Genomic DNA, 20575 nt, shown 5'->3' with positions numbered 1-20575 from the left:
TTACCATTCCTTTTTTTTAAGGTTTTATTTTATTTTTATTTTTATATTTTTAAAGATTTATTTATTTATTTATACAAGCACTGGGTACAGTCAGAAGCGCGGGAGGGTGAGAGAATTCACCAGAGCTAGAGCGGGGAGCAGAGCAGGCAGAAGGACAGAAGCACACTGCTGAGGGGAGCAGCGGGCGGCAGGAGAGGTCTGCGCGCCATGTGGGACCCTCCTCCGGTGGCCGGCGAGCGGCCGGAGATCGAACTTGCGCTGAAGAGGCTGCGGGCAGCTTCGCAACCCAGCGCTCAACCGCTGCGCCACCGGGGAAGCCCTCCCCCCAACATTTTTATTTGATCATCTCATTGATTTCTTTTAAAGATTTATTTATTTATACATACAAGAGCTGGGGTACAGGCCAGAGAGGCAGGGGGTGAGAGGATTCACCAGAGACAGAGTGGGGAACAGAACAGGCAGAGTGACTGAAATACACTGCTGAGGGGAGCAGCAGGCGAGTCAGGAGAGGTCTGCCTTGCCATGTGGGTTGCTCCCTGGCCGGTTGGGGATCGAACTTGTGCTGCAGAGGCTGCAGATTGCTTCATAGGGCAGTGCTTAACCCTTTGCGCCACTAGGGAGGCCCATCTCATTGATTCTTAAGCATAATTTTAAAAACGTTTTGTCAATTAAAAAAAAATCTTGCTTAACCTTTGATTGGAATTACATTAAATACATGCTTTTTTTTTTTTTGAAGATTTATTTATTTATTTTATACAAGAATGGGGGTACAGGCCAGAAGTGAGGGCGGGTGAGAGGATTCACCACAGAGTTGGGAACAGAGCTGGCAGATTGATGAAATATACTGCTGAGGGGAGCAGCCGGTGTGACAGGAGAGGTCCGCTGTGCCATGTGGTACCCTAGCCTGCCGGCTGGGATCAAACCAGCGCTGCAGAGGCTTCGGACAGCTTCACAGCGTGGCATGGCGTTCAACCGCCTGCGCCACCAGGGTAGGCCCCATTAAATATATACTTTAATTTGAGAACACGCCTCAAGTAAATTCTAAAATAACAGAATGTTTTTCATTGGAAAAGTAGCTTTTAAATCGTTTATTAATTCATGTGTTTTGTTGTTGTATATGAATACTGGTGAAATGTATTTACATGCTTTTTTCTTATACTATTGATTTTATACAAATATTTATGTTTCTAATTGATTCCAGTAGTTCTTAGAAAACTTCTCAAGAGCTTAATTCTTTCATTGTCCTTGTCTTTAAGTCTTAAAACATTAGCAGGAAGAAATCTAACTATTTATGAGATAATAGCAGTGATAATGTGCTTATTTACTTTTCAATTAGAATACCTCTAAGAGTTTTGCCATGTGAATGTAACGTTAAATTTTGCTTGAGATAGGAGTTATTTTTTGTGTTAGAGATTTTCCATTACTGTTTTCTGAAGTGTTTAAAAGTTCTGTATCTATGCGGGATTTTATCATTTGTTTATAGCATTTACTGACATAAAGGAATGATCGTACAGGTGTTTCTTGGTAATGGGATCTATTCCTGTGTGTTCAGGAGTCACAGTGAGTTGGTGACTTTCCTTGAGCACTGTATACTTGTCTTGTGTTTCCCACAGCCATGTCAAGCTCAGTGTGCCCATGGTGTGTTCCCCTTTGTTTCCTGCTCCACTGCTTCCCAGTCTAGAGAATGCATAGCCTGAACTCAGTCCCTTTACCAGTTATACCAGTCCACCTTTTCAAACATTTGGTCTCCTCTGCATTCAGTGATGTATGTCTACATCTGGTCTCCTCACTCCTCCTACAGCTTTTTTTTTTCTGTGTCTGCTAGTTTCTGTACACAGGCTTCTCATTTTTTTTTTTAAAAGACATTTATTTTTATACAAGAGCTGGGGCACAGGCCAGAGGTGCGGGGGGCGGGGGAGGTGTTGAGAGGATTCACCAGAGACAAGAGCGGGGAGCAGAACAGGCAGATGACAGAAATACACTGCTCAGGGGAGTAGCAGGCGTGACAGGAGAGGTCTGCTGCACCATGTGGGAGTCTCACCGGCTGGGATCAAACCTTCACTGCAGAGGCTATGGATAGGCTCACAGTGCTGCGCTCAACCTGCTGCACTACTGGGGAGGCCCAGGCTTCTCATTTTTTTACAAAAATATGAAATATGCTTCTGATTAAGATTCAGCAACCACAATGGGGAGGAATAGGGTGCGCCTGACACCCTGTGAGCATGGGTGCAGGGGGGCTTGTAAACTTGGTGACTATCACTAAGGGAGGCTGTGACTGGCATCTTTGTCTTCTCCTGGCTGCCTCTTTGTTGTTATGTTTGTCTCAAGCATTGTTGTGGCAATAGGCAGAATCCTTCATTTATTTTGACCATCTGGAAAGAACATAGAACAGGTTGATTGTTAAGCTGATGGCTGTCTTCTGCATGGGGTCTTCCTGCCTCTCCCTTATAAACAGAGAGCATTGTCAACTCTGCTTCCCCTCACAGTCATGCTGCTAAAGGTACTAAATAAACATCAGAAAGGATTTGAAGTCCCAGTTGTGTAAGTCTAGTGTAGACTGAGGCATAGGAGGACAGAAGATGGTACTGGAAAGACAAAGCTTTGAGGCAAGTAGGCTTTTGTAAGGCTATGAGAGGAATCATTGAAGATGCCTGAAAAAGCGGGCTGGAAATGTGCTGATTGCTGATGCTAAGAACCCTTGTATTTGTGCACATGAACACACTCTTATTTGATCTTCACAATAACCCTGTGTCCTGAGTAGAGATAGTTACCTTTCTATTTTACAAAGAAATAGTCCTTGAATTTCATCAGTTTGCTGCACATCACACCGTTAATATTTCATAGAGCCGAGATTTGAATTTAGCTTGCTGATTGCTGACTAATTTACACTCTTCCTGCTACCTTTCTCAGAACCAGAAGAGTGCTAGGGTAACAGTGGCCACCTCCATGTCCTTCAGATAAATTATACTTGGGATAGCACAAAAGGAATAAGATTTTATCATAACCTATACTCATTACTTCTATATTTTTAAAATCAGCTTTATTGAGATACAATTCACATGTTATAATCTCCTCATACCCTCATGAGGTGTGTAGTTCTTTGACTTTTAGTATACTTGAGTTATGTAAGCCTTACCTTAATGCATTTTTAGACCATTTTGATTACTTGAAAAGAAGTCCTTTTAGCTGTCTCTGTTCCCTCGCCTACCTCTACCCTAATCCTCGATAATCACTAATCTTTTTTCTCTATGGATTTGACTACTATGGATATTTCATACACGTGTAGTCATATAATATGTAATTCCCCTTTCACTTAGTATATTATTTTTAAGGTTCATAGATGTTGTAACATGCATTTATATTTCATTTCTTTATTTTGTTGAATAATATTCCATTATATTGATAACATTTATCCATCCATCAATTTATGGACTGTTGAGTTATTTCTGAGACTTTGGTTATGGACGTACACTTAATGTTTTTATGAGGGCATATGGCTTGATTTCTTTGGGTTTGTGTTTACTTAGGAATGAAATTACTGAGTCAAATATAACTATATTTGACATTTTGAAGAAGAGCCAGATTTTTTCCCCAAAGCAGCTGCATATGTATTCCCATAAGCAATAAATAGGTGAGGCTTTCAATTCCTATATATCTTATCAACACATATCTGTCTTTTAATTTTTTATTTTTTTTTTAAGATTTATTTATTTATGCATATAAGAGCTGGGTACAGGCCAGAGATATGGGAGGTGAGAGGATTCACCAGAGACAGAGCAGGGAACAGAACAGGCAGACTGACAAAGTACACTGCTGAGGGGAGCAGTGGGCGAGTCAGGAGAGGTCTGCTGCGCCATGTGGGTTGCTCCCTGGCCGGCCGGGGATTGAACTCATGTTGCAGAAGCTGCAGATTGCTTCAGAGTATGGTGCTTGACCCCTTGTGCCACCAGGGAGGCCCCCATGTCTGTCTTTTTAGTCATAATTAAAGTGATACCTCATGGTTTTTATTTGCATTTTTGTTTTGACTAATGTTGAACGGGCCCACTTTTCATTGAATTGTCTTTATAATTGAGTTGTAATAGTTCTTTCTATATTCTAGGTACATGTCCCCTATTAGTTACATAATTTACAAAAAGCTTATTCAGCTCAATGGTTGTCTTGTCATTTTTTTTTTTGGCTTGGACTGATAAACTATTTCCCAGGAATGGAGGACTTTTGCCTTGTCATTTTAATGATATAGTATCTATTGAAGCATATTGATATCTAGTTTTTTAATTTTTTTTTTATTTGAGGTAGGGGATTGATTCTTTTGCATGTAACTGTCCAGTTGCCCCAAGACTGTTGGAAAGACTATTCTTTCCCCATTGAATAATCTGGGTCAAAGATACATGGATTTATTTGTTAACACTAAATTGTATTCCATTGATCTCTACATTTGTCCTATTACAGTGTTGCACTGCCTTCATTGCTATTCCTTTGTCATAAGTTTTGAAATTGGGAAGAAGGAAAGAAGTTTGTTCTTTTTTGAGGTTTTTTTGGGTGTTCTCATCCAATTTCTGCAAACAGGTCAGATGAATTTTTGATGGGGATTGCTGTATCTGTAGACCAATTTGGGAAAATTGCCAACTTAACAGTACTAAGTCCTCTGATCCAACAATATGGAGTATTCATTTCCATATCTTATACAAACAGCTTTCTCAGGTCTTTTAGACATAGATGTTCACATTAGGTATGTTGTATTTTACTGGTTAATATTAGTACAGTTAAGTCCTTGTGTCTAGATTGTGAGACATAGTGCAGGGGTTTAACTGTTGCTCTTAATTACAGATAATTGGTATAAAACAGGTAATTTGGAAATTATGCAAAGACAATAGCATAAGTAATACTTGCTTTATGTTTTTCACATGATTTGTCACATAAAGAGGGGCATAGTCTTTTTTTTTTAATTTTTTAAGATTCATTTATTTATGCATATAAGAACTGGGATACAGGCCAGAGGTACACGAGGTGGGGGTGGGGAGGGGGTGTGTGTGAGAGGATTCACCAGATAGAGTGGGGAGCAGAACAGGAAGATCTATTGAAATACACTGCTGAGGGGAGCAGTGGGCGAGGCAGGAGAGGTCTGCGGCTGGGTTTTTAAAATTAAATTTTTTAGCCTAAATGTGTCTAACATAGGAGAGGGATTACTTCAGGGAAATTTCACATCTATTGCTTGGAGATGGGAGTACAAATGAATAGAGTAGCTTAAGTGACTATAAAGATAGGGTCCATCAAAATGCACCAGAAAATTAAAACCCTATCATCTTTGTGTTTCTCTAGCATAGTCTTCCCCAGGCTTGTCATGGGCATGTGCCAATGATGTAATAATGATGATTATACTAGAAGTTCCAAAGGCAGCTATTGGCATTTGTGCTGAGGCTCTGGGCATGGTTAATTTGACCAATATTCCAAGAGGCCACATGGAGTTTGTCACCTGTGACAAAAAAACTTTAATGCATTAGGGATGAAAAAAACTGCTCCTCACTGACTGTTGTGATCTCTCAGACAGTAAAAGACAACTCAGCAGTAAGTAAGTGCCTCTTGTCTTTTGTAAATGGTAACACAATATTCAGATTATTTGTTGGGCACAGTGTTCCTTCTTTTGTTAGCCTCTTCAAAGGCTTAAAATGGACTAGGTGTTATATAATAACTAGATACTGTTATTTTACCTAAGGGCAACATTTTCCTTGTCCCAGGAATGTCTTGATGACCCTCATCTTCCCTGAAACAATCTTTTAGAGCAGAATTTAACAAACTATAGATCCAGGGGCCAAATCAACACTTTACTTACAAAAACTTGTTTTTTGGAACATAGCCATTCTCATTCATTTACATATTCATTATGACTTTGATGCTATAACAGCAAAAATTGAGTAGTTCTAATATAGTTAAAATGATTGTAAAAAATATTTAGTATCTTTCATTTTACAGGAAAAGTTTGCCAACAACTGGTGTAGAGTCTAAATGTTTGGAAAGTTAAGCATGTATTATAGATAACTGAACATTTAATCTTACCATTTTATCAATTCAAGGGCAGATGTTTTAAGGAAATACTACTGCTTATATTGGGATGAATGCTTGCTCAAGAAAAAAGTTTAACTTCAGAAACATTCTTATAATAAAGTATGCACTGCTGTGTTTAAAACCTAACTAATCGGGCCTCCCTGGCGGTGCAAGGGGTTAAGACGCAACCTATGGAGCTGCCCGCAGCCACTGCAGCAGGAGTTCGTTTCCTGGCCAGGGAGTTACCCACATGGCGCAGCAGTCCTCTCCTGACTTGCCTGCTACTCCCCTCAGCATTGTATTTCAGTCAGCCTGCCTGTTTTGTTCCCCACTCTGTCTCTGGTGATCCTCTCACACCCCACACCTCTGGCTTGTACCCCAGCTCCTATATGCATAAATAAATAAATCTTAAAAAAAAACAAACCTAACTAACCAATGGAAAACTATTTCCAGTTATACATGTACCTAATCTCCCAGCCTCTTTGAGTTTTTCCCATCTTATTACATGAGAAAAAAAATTAGAATTTCTTCCATAAAGGGAAATGTATCATTTTTGAAGACCAAGTATTTATGTCACATATTGTCACTTCTTTAATTATAAATGTGATTTATTATTTTATGTATTTCTTATGATTTTTAAATATAATCTCACTGTGGGAAATTTGAAAAGTGTTTTAGCTCATTTATGTCTTTTCTTCTGTCTCTCAGCTTGAAGTCCATGGCCCAAAATGACTCTACCACTAGAGACTCTTTTCCATAAAGAAGAAGACCAGACTGGAGGCTGGGATGAGCATGCCACTGCATCAGATTTCTGCCATTCCATCCCAAGATGCCACTGCTGCTAGAGTCTACAGAAGTAAAACCAAAGAAAAAGAGAGGGAGGAACAGGTAATGGGCAAATACCCTTTTTGTTTTCATTAAATGTAGCATATATTAATAACCTCTGAAAGTCAAGATCCTCTCTGGTAATATACTAAAATGCATGTGGTATAAATAGTTTAGCTCAGAAGAAATTGTCTTTTTGTTGATAACTAGATTTTGGTATGAATTTATGCAGCCATGGATGGATTATACAACACATATATTTTCTTTTTCTTTTTCTTTTTTTTTTTAGTTTTTTTTTTTGTCCCTTTTATTTTTATTTTTTTTTAAACTGAAAAATTTTTTTTAAGATTTATTTATTTATTTATACAAGCACTGGGTTACAGTCAGAAGCGCGGGAGGGCGAGAGAATCCACCAGAGCCAGAGTGGGGAACAGAACAGGCAGACTGACGAAGTGCACTGTTGAGGGGAGCAGCGGGCGGCAGGAGAGGTCTGCGCGCCATGTGGGATCATCCTCCGGCGGCCGGGGAGCAGCTGGGGATCGAACCTGTGCTGCCGAGGCCGCGGGCAGCTTCGCAACCCAGCGCTCAACCGCTGCGCCACCAGGGGAGGCCCCTATTTTTATTTTTATTTTTTTTAAATAAATTTTATTTTTATATTCCCCATACAATTGCAACCCACCCATTCTGACCCCAATCCCTCCCCTCCTGCCCCCCACCCCCCAAAGAATGTCTCTGGTTCATAGTTTTTTATTGATTTTGATTTTCACTTTCTTATAGTTATTCATTTTCCTGGTCCCTTATTTAAGTTTTCTAGATTCCTGCTATGAGTGAGACCATCCGGTATTTTTCTTTTTCTTTCTGGCTTATTTCACTGAGCATGACCCCTTCCAGCACCATCCATGTTGCTGCAAATTGCATGTGTTTATCTTTTTTGAATGCTGAGTAATATTCCATGGTGTATATGTACCACATCTTCTTAATCCAGTCATCTATTTTTGGGCATTTGGGCTGTTTCCAAAGCTTAGCTATTGTAAACAGTGCTGCTATAAACATAGGGGTGCAGGTGTTCTTTGGAATTGATGTTTCTGTGTCCTTTGGGTAAATACCTAGGAGTGGAATTGCTGGATCATATGGAAGCTCTATGTTTAGTAGGTCCAGAAATCTCCACACAGTTCTCCATAGTGGTTGGACCAGTTTGCACTCCCACCAACAGTGCAGAAGAGTTCCTTTTTCTCCACACCCTCGCCAACATTTGTTGTTGCTAGTTTTTTTAATATGTGCCATTCTCACTGGTGTGAGATGGTATCTCATGGTAGTTTTGATTTGCATTTCCCTGATTATAAGTGATGTTGAACATTTTTTCATATGTCTGTTGGCCATTTGCATTTCCTCTTCAGAGAAGTTTCTTTTTAGCTCTTCTGCCCATTTTTTGACTGGATTATTTTCTTTGTTGTTGCTGAGTCTCATCAGCTCTTTGCAGATTTTTGTGATCAGTCCTTTATCATTAGTGTTGTGTGCAAAAATGTTCTCCCAGTTGGTGGGGTTTCTCTTTGTTTTTGTTATTGTCTCTTTTGCTGTGCAGAAGCTCTTTAATTTGATGTAGTCCCAGCTGTTTATCTTTGCCTTCACTATCACTGCTTTGGGTGATGTGTCTGTAAAGATGTCTTTGATGTGCAAACCCCGTAGTGTTTCGCCTATATTTCCTTCTATGTATTTTATGGTTTCAGATCTTATGTCTAGTTCTTTAATCCATTTTGAGTTGATTTTTGTGTATGGTGTGAGGTAGTGGTCAAGCTTCATTCTTTTGCATGTAGCAACCCAGTTTTCCCAGCACCATTTATTGAACAAACTTTCTTTGCTCCAATGCATAGTCTTTGCTCCTTTGTCAAAGATTAGTTGACCATAAATCTGTGGGTTTATTTCTGGATTTTCTATTCGATTCCATTGGTCTGTATGTCTGTTCTTGTTCCAATACCATGCAGTTTTGATGATTATGGCTTTGTAGTATAGTTTGAAGTCTGGGAGTGTGATGCCTCCATTTCCTTCTTTTTTTTTCAGGAGAGCTTTGGCTATTCGGGGTTTTTGGTGATTCCATATGAATTTCATCAATAATTGTTCTATTTCTTTGAAGAATGACATTGAAATTTTGATTGGAATAGCATTGAATCTGTATATTGCTTTTGGTAGGATGGCCATTTTAATAATGTTTATTCTTCCAATCCATGAGCAGGGGATGTCTTTCCATATTTATTTATTTTTTAAAGATTTATTCTTTCATTCATTCATTCATTCATTCATTCATTCATTTAAACAAGCACTGGGTACAGTCAGAAGCGCGGGAGGGTGAGAGAATTCATCAGAGTGAGAGCGGGGAGCAGAGCAGGCATAAGGAACGAAGTACACTGCTGAGGGGAGCAGCGGGTGGCAGGAGAGGTCTGTGTGCCATGCGGGACCCTCCTCCAGTGGCCGGGGAGCAGCCAGGGATGGAACTGGCGCTGCAGAGGCTGTGGGCAACTTCACAACTCAGCACTCAACCACTGTGCCACCGGGGAGGCCCCCCCACCATAATGGGTTTTTAAATACTACTGAATAGAACATTTCCTTTGGCTAGGGTGCTTGCTTGCACCATTTGAGGTTGCTCATTCCCTGTTCATTGTAGTGTTGAGTTTGGACACCAGAAGATGGGAATTTTTTGGTGTGTACAAGGAAGCTGTACATACTTGTTTGAAATAGAGAAATAAAGACCAACATTTTCAGCCAGTAAGAGGGATTTTCTTTGATCTAAAACCCTAGTACTACACAGTCACTGTAGGTGGATATCCAGTAAATACTTTTAAAAATGATCATAGATCTGAGGCATTCAGGAGGCAAGAGGAAGGGGAGGGAGGGGGAAAGTAGAAAATGGGATAGGTGGGCACAATGGAATATGGTGGAGCACTTTTGGGCCTTTGGTGCTGGGAAAACTAAGGTGATCACACCTGAGGAGAGAATTCCTATAATATGAAAAAAGGAACAAGGATGTTTAAAAAATAAAATAAAAAATTGATCTGTTTGATGGGGTTTTTAAGGTTTAAATAAACAGCATTAACCAACTATATTCATGGTTTAGGGGTTTAGATTGCTGTTGGGAAGGGGATTATCCTGCTCCATCTTACTGTGAGGAGTACTTTGAATACCCAGTGGCGGTGTGGCATTCTAAGGTCAGAGTCAGATGGCAGTAGTGTAGGAACAGCCGAGACGGGAACTTGCAGGGCTCCATAAGAGCAGCAGCTGTCACAGCACTGAAAAGGTTGTTTTGTAGGTTTCTGGGGTCTGAAATGTGGTACCAGGATTGGTTTGAAAGGTACTTTTCTAGTGGAGTCTGTTTTCCTTTGTCTAGTTTTCTTGGTGTAGCGAGTTTATTTATTTTTAAAAAGATGTATTTATTTATGCATACAAGAGCTGGGGTACAGGCCAGAGGTGTGGGGAGGGTGAGAGGATTCACCAGAGACAAAGTGGAGAACAGAACAGGCAGGCAGACTGAAATAAACTGCTGAGGGGAGCAGCAGGCGAGTCAGGAGAGGTCTTCTGCGCCATGTGGGTTGCTCCCTGGCCAGCCAGGATCAAACTTGTGCTGCAGAGACTGTGGATCACCTCATAGTGTGGTGCTTAACCCCTTGCATCACCAGGGAGGCCCAGTATGGTGAATTTAAAGCAAAATCCTTTAGTGTATTTCTCATCCTCCTATGGTTGAGGGAGCACTAGAGGAGGGAGAGAAGCTGTGTGGAGACACCCGGCCTTCCCTCCCTCCCTCCCTCCCTCATTTTCTTCTCTCCCTCCTTTCCCTCCCTCCTTCCCTCCTTTAAGTCTTCTTTGCCGACTGCCCACCCCTTCCCTCTCACCCCTTCCTCCCTCCCAGCAATTTGGTAAATGTTCAGTCCCAAAGTAACCAATATCCTCCCGTCTGTCCTCAGAACTCCAGTGGTGAAATTTATTTCAGTGGTGAAATTTATCTCATAACTTCTGGGATAGTCTGAGACAGTTTATTACATTAATAACAATTTTACTTCTGAATCTTATGTGAGGAACATTAAAGTTTACTTAGAATCAAATCATCTAACCATTAACATTGACATTTTTACTTATGCTTACTGGATGCATGATTCTCTCCATAGCACCCATTGCAAGAATCCAGTCCCACAATTCTAGGCAAAGTTAATGACTTTCACACATACTCAGTACAATTGACAAATAAATGAATGATTTAGTTTTAGTGGTTAGAGGAATGTTGTGTAATTCTTTAAATGATTTCTCTACTGCTGTTGTTTATGAGCTGAGTAAATGTTTCTTGAAAAATTTTTTTTCTTAACCTTTAGTAAGTATTAATTCATTACCTTCCAGATTCTGGTCTTTATTTAGAAACCTGATGTGGCGCTTATTTGCATTCTGACAAAAGAAATATATTTGTCATAGTTTTTTGGAGAATATTTTCTTTTTCTTTATTGTTTAAAGATTGACTGGTTAAGAAGGAAAAAGAAAAATATTGGATGGTTTCACTCATAGGAGGAATGTAGAGGAACCAAATAAGGGACCAGGGGAAAAATAATTATAATAAATTAAAAAAAAAATTAACAAGCAACTATTAATCAGAGACACTGTGGGAGAAGGGGAGGGAGAAGGATCAGAACAGGGGAGGGAATGTGTTCTTACACAAGGGTCTGTGGTGATGGTGCATGGGTGAATTGGTGATGGGAATTTTTGCAGGAAAAGAGAAAGCATGCATTGTACAAAATAGGAATGATGTAAAATATATAAAAAATAAAAAAATAAAGATTGGTTAATATGTTGCTGTCCTCAATGGCTCTCTGGTTTTTATGGGAGGTTTTCCAGCCTTTCAGTCTTCTTTCATTTCTGAAGGCTTTTCTTCTACCTTTAGTAGAAGAAAATGTAGTCTAGTTCTCTTAGGGATTGCTGTTAAATTTCCATATTTTCTCGGATATTGTATTTTCTCAGATTGATTCCCTTAACTTGGTTCCTTTGGGATTGAACTTTTACCAAATTGCTGTATTGTGCTGACTCAGTACTGCTGAGTTTTGCTTTATTGTCCAAGGAAGTTTTTAATTGATCTGTTGTCATCCTGAGTGCTTTTTGATTAACTTCTTATCTGTACTTAGTCTTTGTCTTGTGGTTTGATTGGTCCCCTCACTTTTTTTAAGATCATTTTTTGTTATGTTTTTATTTTGTCTTTAACTTTATTGAGATATAATTGACAGAATAAACAATATATTTAAAGGGTGCAATTTGTTATGACATATATATATACACACACACATCTATATATGTGTGTGTATATAATACATTTCTCATGAAAGTGTCTCCACAATCAAGATTGTGAATGTATTTATCACTGCCCAGAGTTTCTTATTCCCCTCTTTAATACTGCCCTCCACCTCTGTTCAACATTTTCCCTAAGCAATCTGTTTTCTTTCACTATAGTTTGCAATTTAAATAGTTTTTACAGATGGATGTTTGGATTATTTTTCGTGTTTAGCTATTATAGTAAGGCTGCTATATACAATTCTTTGTATGGATGTTTATTTCCTTTTTATTGGCTAGTTCCACTTAGGAGTGGAACTGTATGGTAACTGCATGTTTAACTTCTTAAGAAACTGACAAACCAAAAGCACTCTTTTCCAAGGTAGTTATGCCATTTTACATTTGTGCTTGAAGTATGAGAGTTGTAACTACATCACCACCAACACTGGTATAGTCAGTCATTTTAATTTTAGCTACTCGCAGGTGTATAGTAGTATCTCATTGTAATTTTAACTTGCATTTTCTTCGTGAGTAAGGATGCCACCAATCTTTTCATGTGTTTACTTATCATCTCTGTATCTTTTTTTGTTAAAGTGTCTGTTCAAATCTTTTGGTCATTAAAAAAAAGGAGTTTGAGCATTCTCTAGATGTTCTAGAGACAGATCCTTTAGCATATGTATGTTCTGCAAGTGTTTTCTCTCAGTCTCTGGATTGTCTTCGTTCTCCTGCCCCAGTGTCATTTGAAGACCACAAGTTTTTAATTTTGTTCAAGTCATATTATCCATTTTTTTTCTTTTATGCTTTATACTTTTTATGTTCTATTGAGGCATCTTTTACCTTGCCAAAGTTTGCAAATAATAGCTTCGGTGTTTTCTTTTAGAAATCTCATATTTTTGGTTTTACATGTAGGTCAATGATCTATTTTGAATGAAGTTTCATATATTGTGTGAAGTATATATCCAATGTCATTTTCTTTGTTTATGAATACTCATTTGTCCTAATAACATCTGTTGAATAGACTGTCTTTTCCCCATTGCGTTACCTTAATTCAGTTGCCCATAGATATGTGTATTCATTTCTGGACGCTTCTGTTCCTGTTTGCCTTTGTTTATACCAATACCACAATGACATGAATTCTCTAGTTTTATAGTAAGTCTTGAACATCAGTTTCTTTTCTTTTTTTTTTTTAAAGATTTATTTTTTACTTATACAATAGTTGGGGTATAGGCCAGATGTGCAGAGGGTGAGAGGATTCACCAGAGACAGAGTGGGGAGCAGAATAGGCAGATGGACCGAAAGCACTGCTGAGGGGAGCAGCGGGCGTGACAGGAGAGGTCTGCTGCGCCATGTGGGAATCTCCCTGGCTGGCTGGAAATCAAACTTGCACTGCAGAGGCTGTGGACAGCTTCACAGTGCTGTGCTCAACTCACTGCGCCAACGGGGAGACCCATCAGTTTCTTTTTTAAACTTGTCTGTTTTAATTTTTTTTCATTTTTATATGAATTTAAGAATCAGATTGTCAGTTTTTACACAAAACAGTTTGCTAGGATTATTATTGGGATTATTATCTGTAATTCATTTTGGTGGAGAACTGACATTTTAGCAACATTGCATCTTGACACATGAACAAGGTGTTTCCTCTTTAAGTATTGCTTAATTTCTCTAGCATGTATTGTAGATTTTAGTGTAGATTTTTGTCAGATTTGTCCCTGGGTATTTTGTATTTTTGATTCTGTTATAAATCACGTTTTTCAAATTTTAATTTCCTGTTGCTCAATGCTAGTGCATAGAAATAAAATTGGTTTTTGTATATTTATCTTGGATCCTGTAATTTTTCCAAACTCATTAGTTCCAGTAATTATTTTATATTTTCCAATGAATTTTCTACATTGGTGATTGTGTCATCTGTGAATAAACTGTCCAATTTTATTTGGATGAATCATTCCTTTCTCACTTTCCCTCCCTCTTACTTGTACTAGCAAGTACTACCATATTGAAAAGAAGTGATGAGAGCAGATGTTCATTCTTTCAACATTAAGTATGTTGTATGTTTTTGTTTTTAGCTATCCTTTATCAAGTTGAAGAAGTTCTCAGTTTTCTGAGAATTTTAATCAGAAATATGGATTTTGTCAAATGCTTTTTTCTGTTCTTGTTAAAGGTGAACAAAGCATCTTATATACTAGTATAGACAAATTTCTGCTTAGTAATAACTATCGCAATGGAGGGGGGGAGTCCAGTGTGAACTGAACTCAACTTGTTTTTGTTCAGAGGTGACTAGATTTATTTTTTCAAAGATTTATTTATTTATGCATACAAGAGCTGGGGTACAGGCCAGAGATATGGAGGGGTAAGAAGATTCACCAGAGACAGAGTGGGGAACAGAACAGACATACTGACTGAAACATACTGCTGAGGGGAGCGGTGGGTGAGGCAGGAGAGGTCTACTTCGCCATGTGGGTTGCTCCCTGGCCTGCCGGGGATCAAACTCAGGGATCAAACTCATGCTGCAGAGGCTTCGGATTGCTTCATAGTGTGGTGCTTAACCCCTTGCGCCACCAGGGAGGCCCTGACTAGATATTTTAAAAGGAGAATGAGAGGGAGTGGGGAAGAAGAACCAGAGGGGAAAAGGATGGGATCTTGAGCAGAGTCAAGGAAATAGAAATTTACAGAAAGCTGGAAAGGAGTTTGGTCAATATAGTTAAGCCATCTGGGTGTACTAATGGGTGCTTACCGAAGTTAGGCTCTTGTTCTCCCATAGAAACTGGGAGACAGGGCCTCTTATCTTTAGGTGTTGATTGACACAAACAGTAAATTTCTTTTGGCAACCTTGAGTTTTCTCAGGGAGGAACTTTTTTTTTTTAATTTTATTTTTATATTCCCCATACAGTCGCAACCCCCTTATTTTGGCCCCAAAATCCCTTCTTTCCCCCTTCCCCCCATAGTGTGTCTCTGGTTCATAGTTGTTTGTTGATTTTGATTTTTTCTTTCTTATAGCTATTCTTTTTCCTGGTCCCTTATTTAAGTTTTCTACATTCCTGCTATGAGTGAGACCAGCCGGTATTTTTCTTTTTCTTTCTGGCTCATTTTGCTGAGCATGATCCCTTCCAGCTCCATCCATGTTGTTGCAAATTGCATGTGTTTATCTTTTTTGAATGCTGAGTAATAGTCCATGGTGTATATGTACCACATCTTCTTGATCCAGTCATCTATTTTTGGGCATTTGGGTTGTTTCCAAAGCTTAGCTATTGTAAACAGTGCTGCTATAAACATAGGGGTGTAGGTGTTCTTTGGAATTAATGTTTCTGTGTCCTTTCGGTAAATACCTAGGAGTGGAATTGCTGGATCATATGGAAGCTCTATCTTTAGCAGGTTGAGGAATCTCCACACAGCTCTCCATAGTGGTTGGACTATTTTGTACTCCCACCAGCAATGCAGGAGAGTTCCTTTTTCTCCACAACCTTGCCAACATTTGTTGTTGCTAGTTTTTTTAATATGTGCCATTCTCACTGGTGTGAGATGGTATCTCATTGTAGTTTTGATTTGCATTTCTCAGAAAGGAACTTAAGAGGGTTGGAGTCATGATCCTAGGAACATAGCCATGAGATTTTAGAAACTGTGCTTATGTTTGTGCAAGTCTCTTAGTGTAGGGGTTTGGATGCAGTCATTATGTGCCATGAGTTCCTGCAGTTCTCAGTCCACTGAGACAGTCATATGGTTTTATTTTTTAGTTTGTGTATTAGTCATAGATCTCCAGAGAGACAGAACCAATAGGCTATCTCTGTAACCATCTGTCTAACTATCAATCTTTCTATGTATGAATGAGGAGACTTACTATAGGAATTGGCTCACATGATTATGCAGGCCAAGAAATACTACCACCCACAACCTACATCTGCTGACTTCCTGAGGATCAGGGAAGTTGCTAGTGTTAATCAGATCTGAAGGCCTGAGAACCATGGGAAGTGGTGATTTTAGTCCTATTTTGATCCCAAAGGTTAAATTCAAAGGCCCAAGAGCTAGATACACTGATAATCTGAGAGCAGTAGAAGACGGATGAACCAGTTTAAGCAAACAGACCCAAACTTCACTCTTCTTCACCTTTTTGTTCTATTCAGGCCCTCAATGGACTATGTGATGCCCACCCTCACTGATGAAGGCTGTCTTTTTTTGATTTAAAACTCTCATATGTCTAGATATAATGTTTACCAGCTATCTGGGCTTCCCTTGATTAAATCAAATTGACCCATAAAGTTAACTGTCACCGTTTATTAATATAAGTACAATGATTGATTATTTTGAATGTTAAACAACTCTACATTTCTGGTAATAAACTACACATATGACCTATTATACTTTTATATGTTGTTGCATTTAAATTGCTAAAATTTTGCCTAGAATTTTTTTTTTAAAGATTTATTTATTATTTATACAAGCACTGGGTACTGTCGGAAGCGCAGGAAGGTGAGAGAATTCACCAGAGCCAGAGCGGGGAACAGAACAGGCATAAGGACTGAAGTACACTGCTGAGGGGAGCAGCGGGTGGAGGAGTGGTCTGCGCGCCACGTGGGACCCTCGCCGGGGATCGAACCGGCACTGCAGAGGCTGCGGGCAGCTTTGCAGCCCAGCGCTCAACCACTGCGCCACCACGGGAGGCCCTGCCTAAAATTTTTTATGTGTGTTCAAAAGATATTGATCTACAGTTTTCCTTGATTTTAATAATTAATTTGATTTTTAAAAAGATTTATTTATTTATGCATACAAGAGCTGGGGTACAGGCCAGAGATGTGGGCGGGGATGAGAGAATCCACCAGAGACAGAGTGGGGAGCAGAGCAGGCAGATTGACTGAAATACACTGCTAAGGGGAGCAGTGGGTGAGACAGGAGAGGTCTGCCTCGCCATGTGGGTTTCTCCCTGGCTGGCTGGACATCAAACTCGTTCTGCAGAGGCTGTGGATTGCTTCATAGTGCGGTGCTTAACCCCTTAAGCCACCAGGGAGGCCTAATTAATTTGATTTTGTTGTAAGAATAATACTGGTCTTATTCAATGATAAGAATTATTTCTTCCTCTTTAATATTTGAAGTTTTAAATAGGATCTGTATTATTTCTTCCTTATGGTTTGGTAGAATTAAGTGTGAAGCTGCCTGGGTCTAGATTTATTGTGACAAAGTTTTATTTATTTATTTAAAAGATTTTTTTTTTTTTAAATTTTTGCATACAAGAACTGGGGTATAGGCCAGAGGTAGGGGGTGATGAGAAGACTCACTAGAGACAGAGTGGGGAACAGAACAGGTGGATTGACTAAAATACACTGCTGAGGGGAGCAGTGGGTGAGGCAGGAGAGGTCTGCTGTGCCATGTGGGTCAGCTCCCTGACTTGGGAGTGAACTTGGTGCTATGGATAGCTTCATAGTGCTGACACTTAACTCCTTGGGCCACCAGGGAAGCCCTAGTGTGAGAAAGTTTTAAAGTACAGTTTCAGTATCTTTTAATTTTGAATTTTGTGAAATCTTTGCTTTTTTTTTTAAAGATTTATTTTATTTATTTATGTATGCAAGAGCTAGGATATAGGTCAGAGGTGCAGGGGTGGTGAGAGGATTCACCAGAGACAGAGTGGGGAGCAGAAGAGGAGGACTGACCAAAATACACTGCTGAAGGGAGCAGTGGGTGAAACAAGAGAGGTCTGCTGCTCCATGTGGGTTAGCTCCCTGACCAGGGATTGTATGCATGTTGCATTGGTTTCCAATAGCTTCATAGTGCTGAGACATAACCCCTTGAGCCACCAGGGAGGCCCGTGAATCTTACCTTTTAATAACATTTTGCAAACTCTAAAGCTACATTAAAAAAATACCATTGAGGGCCTCCCTGGTGGTGCAAGGGGTTAAGACACAACCTATGAAGCTATCTGCAGCCTCTGCAGCACGAGTTAGATCCCCAGCCTGCCAGGGAGCAACCCACATGGCGCAGCAGACCTCTCCTGACTCGCCCGCTGCTCCCCTCAGCAGTATATGTCAGTCAGTCTGCCTGTTCTGCTCCCCTCTCATCCCCTACAACTCTGGCCTGTACCCCAGCTCTTGTATGCATAAATAAATAAATCTTTAAAAAAAAAAAAAGAAAAAAAATACCATTGAGAACTATGCCCCCTTAACCACCATTAATTCTACCAGCCAAGGAGGCCTTGCTGGTAATTAATGCCCTTTTTTCTTTTGTTGCTTTTAATGGGGCTGGAAAATAGATTCCTTTCATTCTTCTATCCAGTTGTATGTGCCAAATACACTACTCAATAGCTCTTATATGCATAAACTATAGCAACAAAACTGGTGCCTAGTTGGTGTATAAATAAGATCTGGAAATTAAGAATCAGATAATTTATGTATTCATTTTTGCAAAGCTTTGTGCTAAAGTAATCTTTTTAAATTTCCTTATTGTGACAGATGTTGTTTGTATCAGTTGGATTGCTTTTATTTATCTATTTTTTTAAGATTTATTTATTTATTTATACAAGAACCGGGGTATAGGCCAGAATCGCGGGAGGGTGACAGGATTCACCAGAGACAGAGTGGGGAACAGAACAGGCATGCCAACGAAATACACTGCTGAGGGGAGCAGCGGGCGAGACAAGAGAGGTCTGCTTCGCCATGTGGGACCCTTGCTGGCTGGCTGGGATCAAAACTGCGCTGCAGAGGCTACGGACAGCTTCATAGTGCAGCGCTCAACCGTCTGCACCACCAGGGGAGACCCTGGATTGCTTTTAGCTGAAAGTATCAGGAAATCTCTGTGTGAGTGACTTAAACAACAAAGGATTGTTTACTTCTTGTAATAAGGAGGTCCAAAGTGGGGATATGTGGTGGTTGGTTAATTCACTGCTTCATCTCTGTCATTGAGATCTCATGTTCTGTCCATCTTGCCCTCACATTCTTGTTTTTTTTTTCCTTTTTAATTAATTTACATTAAACAAGGAAACCCTCTTCAGTAAATGGTGCTGGGAAAATTGGACTGCCACATGCAAATGAATGAAACTAATGACGATTTCTCACCACACACAAAAATCAACTTAAAATGGATCAAAGATTTGGATGTAAGACCGGAAACCATAAAATACTTAGAAAAAAACATAGGCAAAATAGTCCATGACATACACCTTAGAAACATATTTGTAGCCTCATTTCCAGCATCAAGGAAAACAAAGGAGAAAATAAACAACTAGGACTGTATCAAACGAAAAAGCTTCTATACAGTGAAAGAGATGGTGAACACAATAAAGAGGCACCCTACTGGAGGGGAGAAAATATTTGTACACCATACATCTGATAAAGGATTGATAATGAAGATCTACAAAGCCCTTATATATCTTAACAAAAAGAAAACAAATAACCCAATCAAAAATGGATGGAAGAACTAAATAGGCACTTCTCCAAAGAAGACATGCAGATGGCCAACAGACATATAAAAAGATTCTTATCATCACTCATCATCATGGAAATGAAAATCAAAATCACAGTGAGATGCCACCCTACTCCTGTGAGAGTGACCCATATCAAAAACAACAACAAAAACCAAAAACACAAGTGCTGGCGAGGATGTGGAGAAAAAGGAATCCTGTTACACTGTTGGTGGGAATGTAGGGTTCAGCCCCTATGGAAAGAAGTATAGTGATTCCTCAAAAGACTTTAAAAATCAATTTACCATGTGACTCAGTAATTGCACTCCAAGGTATCTATCCGAAGGACACAAAAATACTAACTTGAAAAGAAATATGCACTCCTGTGTTTATAGCAGCACTTTTTACTATACCAAGATATGGAAACAACCTAAATGACCCAGAGAACATGAGAGGATCAAGAAGATGTGGTATATATTATATACACAATAGAATATTGTTCAGTGATCAAAAAAATTAAACTCATAGCATTTGCAGCAACATGTTCTAAGTGAAGTGAGCCAGAAGGAGAAAGATAAATACAGGATAGTTTCATGTATATGTGGAATTTAGAGAGACCAAAGGATCAGATAAAGATCTCTAGACCTGAGACACCCAGGAAGGGAGGAAGAAGTGGAGAGTAGAGAACCACACGGGGAGGGAGGAGAGTGTAGTGGAGTGTGGTGGAGGACTGTGAGTATCATGGTGCTGGAAAGACTATGGTGTCTACACCTAAGGGGAGAAATATTGTGAAAAAAGGAACAAGGATATAATTTTTTCCTCACCACCATTCCTATATAGTCCCATGGGCCTTTCTTTTTCTCTCCCTCTTCCCTTTTTACCTCAAAACCCTCACTTTGTTTTTAGTGTTCACTAGTTTTTTAAGTAGTTTACTGTTTTGAGTGATCTTCTCTGTGAATATCCAGCATTTGTCTTTGTTATTCTGACTACAGATAATACCCTTTGCCTTCCATTTAGCTGTAAATACTACTTCAT

The 20575-nt window shown here is 39.4% G+C and overlaps 1 protein-coding gene across 5 annotated transcripts in view; it reads left to right on the top strand.

The window, feature by feature from the left end:
* MARCHF8 (membrane associated ring-CH-type finger 8) overlaps positions 1–20575 on the top strand; it is a 104351-nt gene that overhangs the window by 25058 nt on the left and 58718 nt on the right. For 2 of the 5 annotated variants that reach the window (XM_054690700.1, XM_054690699.1), the window contains one exon: positions 6751–6930. In XM_054690700.1, coding sequence (XP_054546675.1) covers positions 6829–6930 — 102 coding nt within the window. In that variant the 5' untranslated portion in view covers positions 6751–6828. Of the gene's footprint in view, positions 1–5380; positions 5570–6750; positions 6931–20575 lie in introns of those variants that run through there. The other 3 variants (XM_037497514.2, XM_054690698.1, XM_054690697.1) reach the window with 3 other exon arrangements.

This window comes from Talpa occidentalis, unplaced genomic scaffold (assembly GCF_014898055.3).
Source record: "Talpa occidentalis isolate TD23 unplaced genomic scaffold, MPIMG_talOcc4v2.1 talOcc4.8, whole genome shotgun sequence".
Classification (NCBI taxonomy): Eukaryota; Metazoa; Chordata; class Mammalia; order Eulipotyphla; family Talpidae; genus Talpa; species Talpa occidentalis.
The sequence above is the reverse complement of the archived record's forward strand: the minus strand, read 5'-3'. Positions and strand labels throughout refer to the sequence as shown.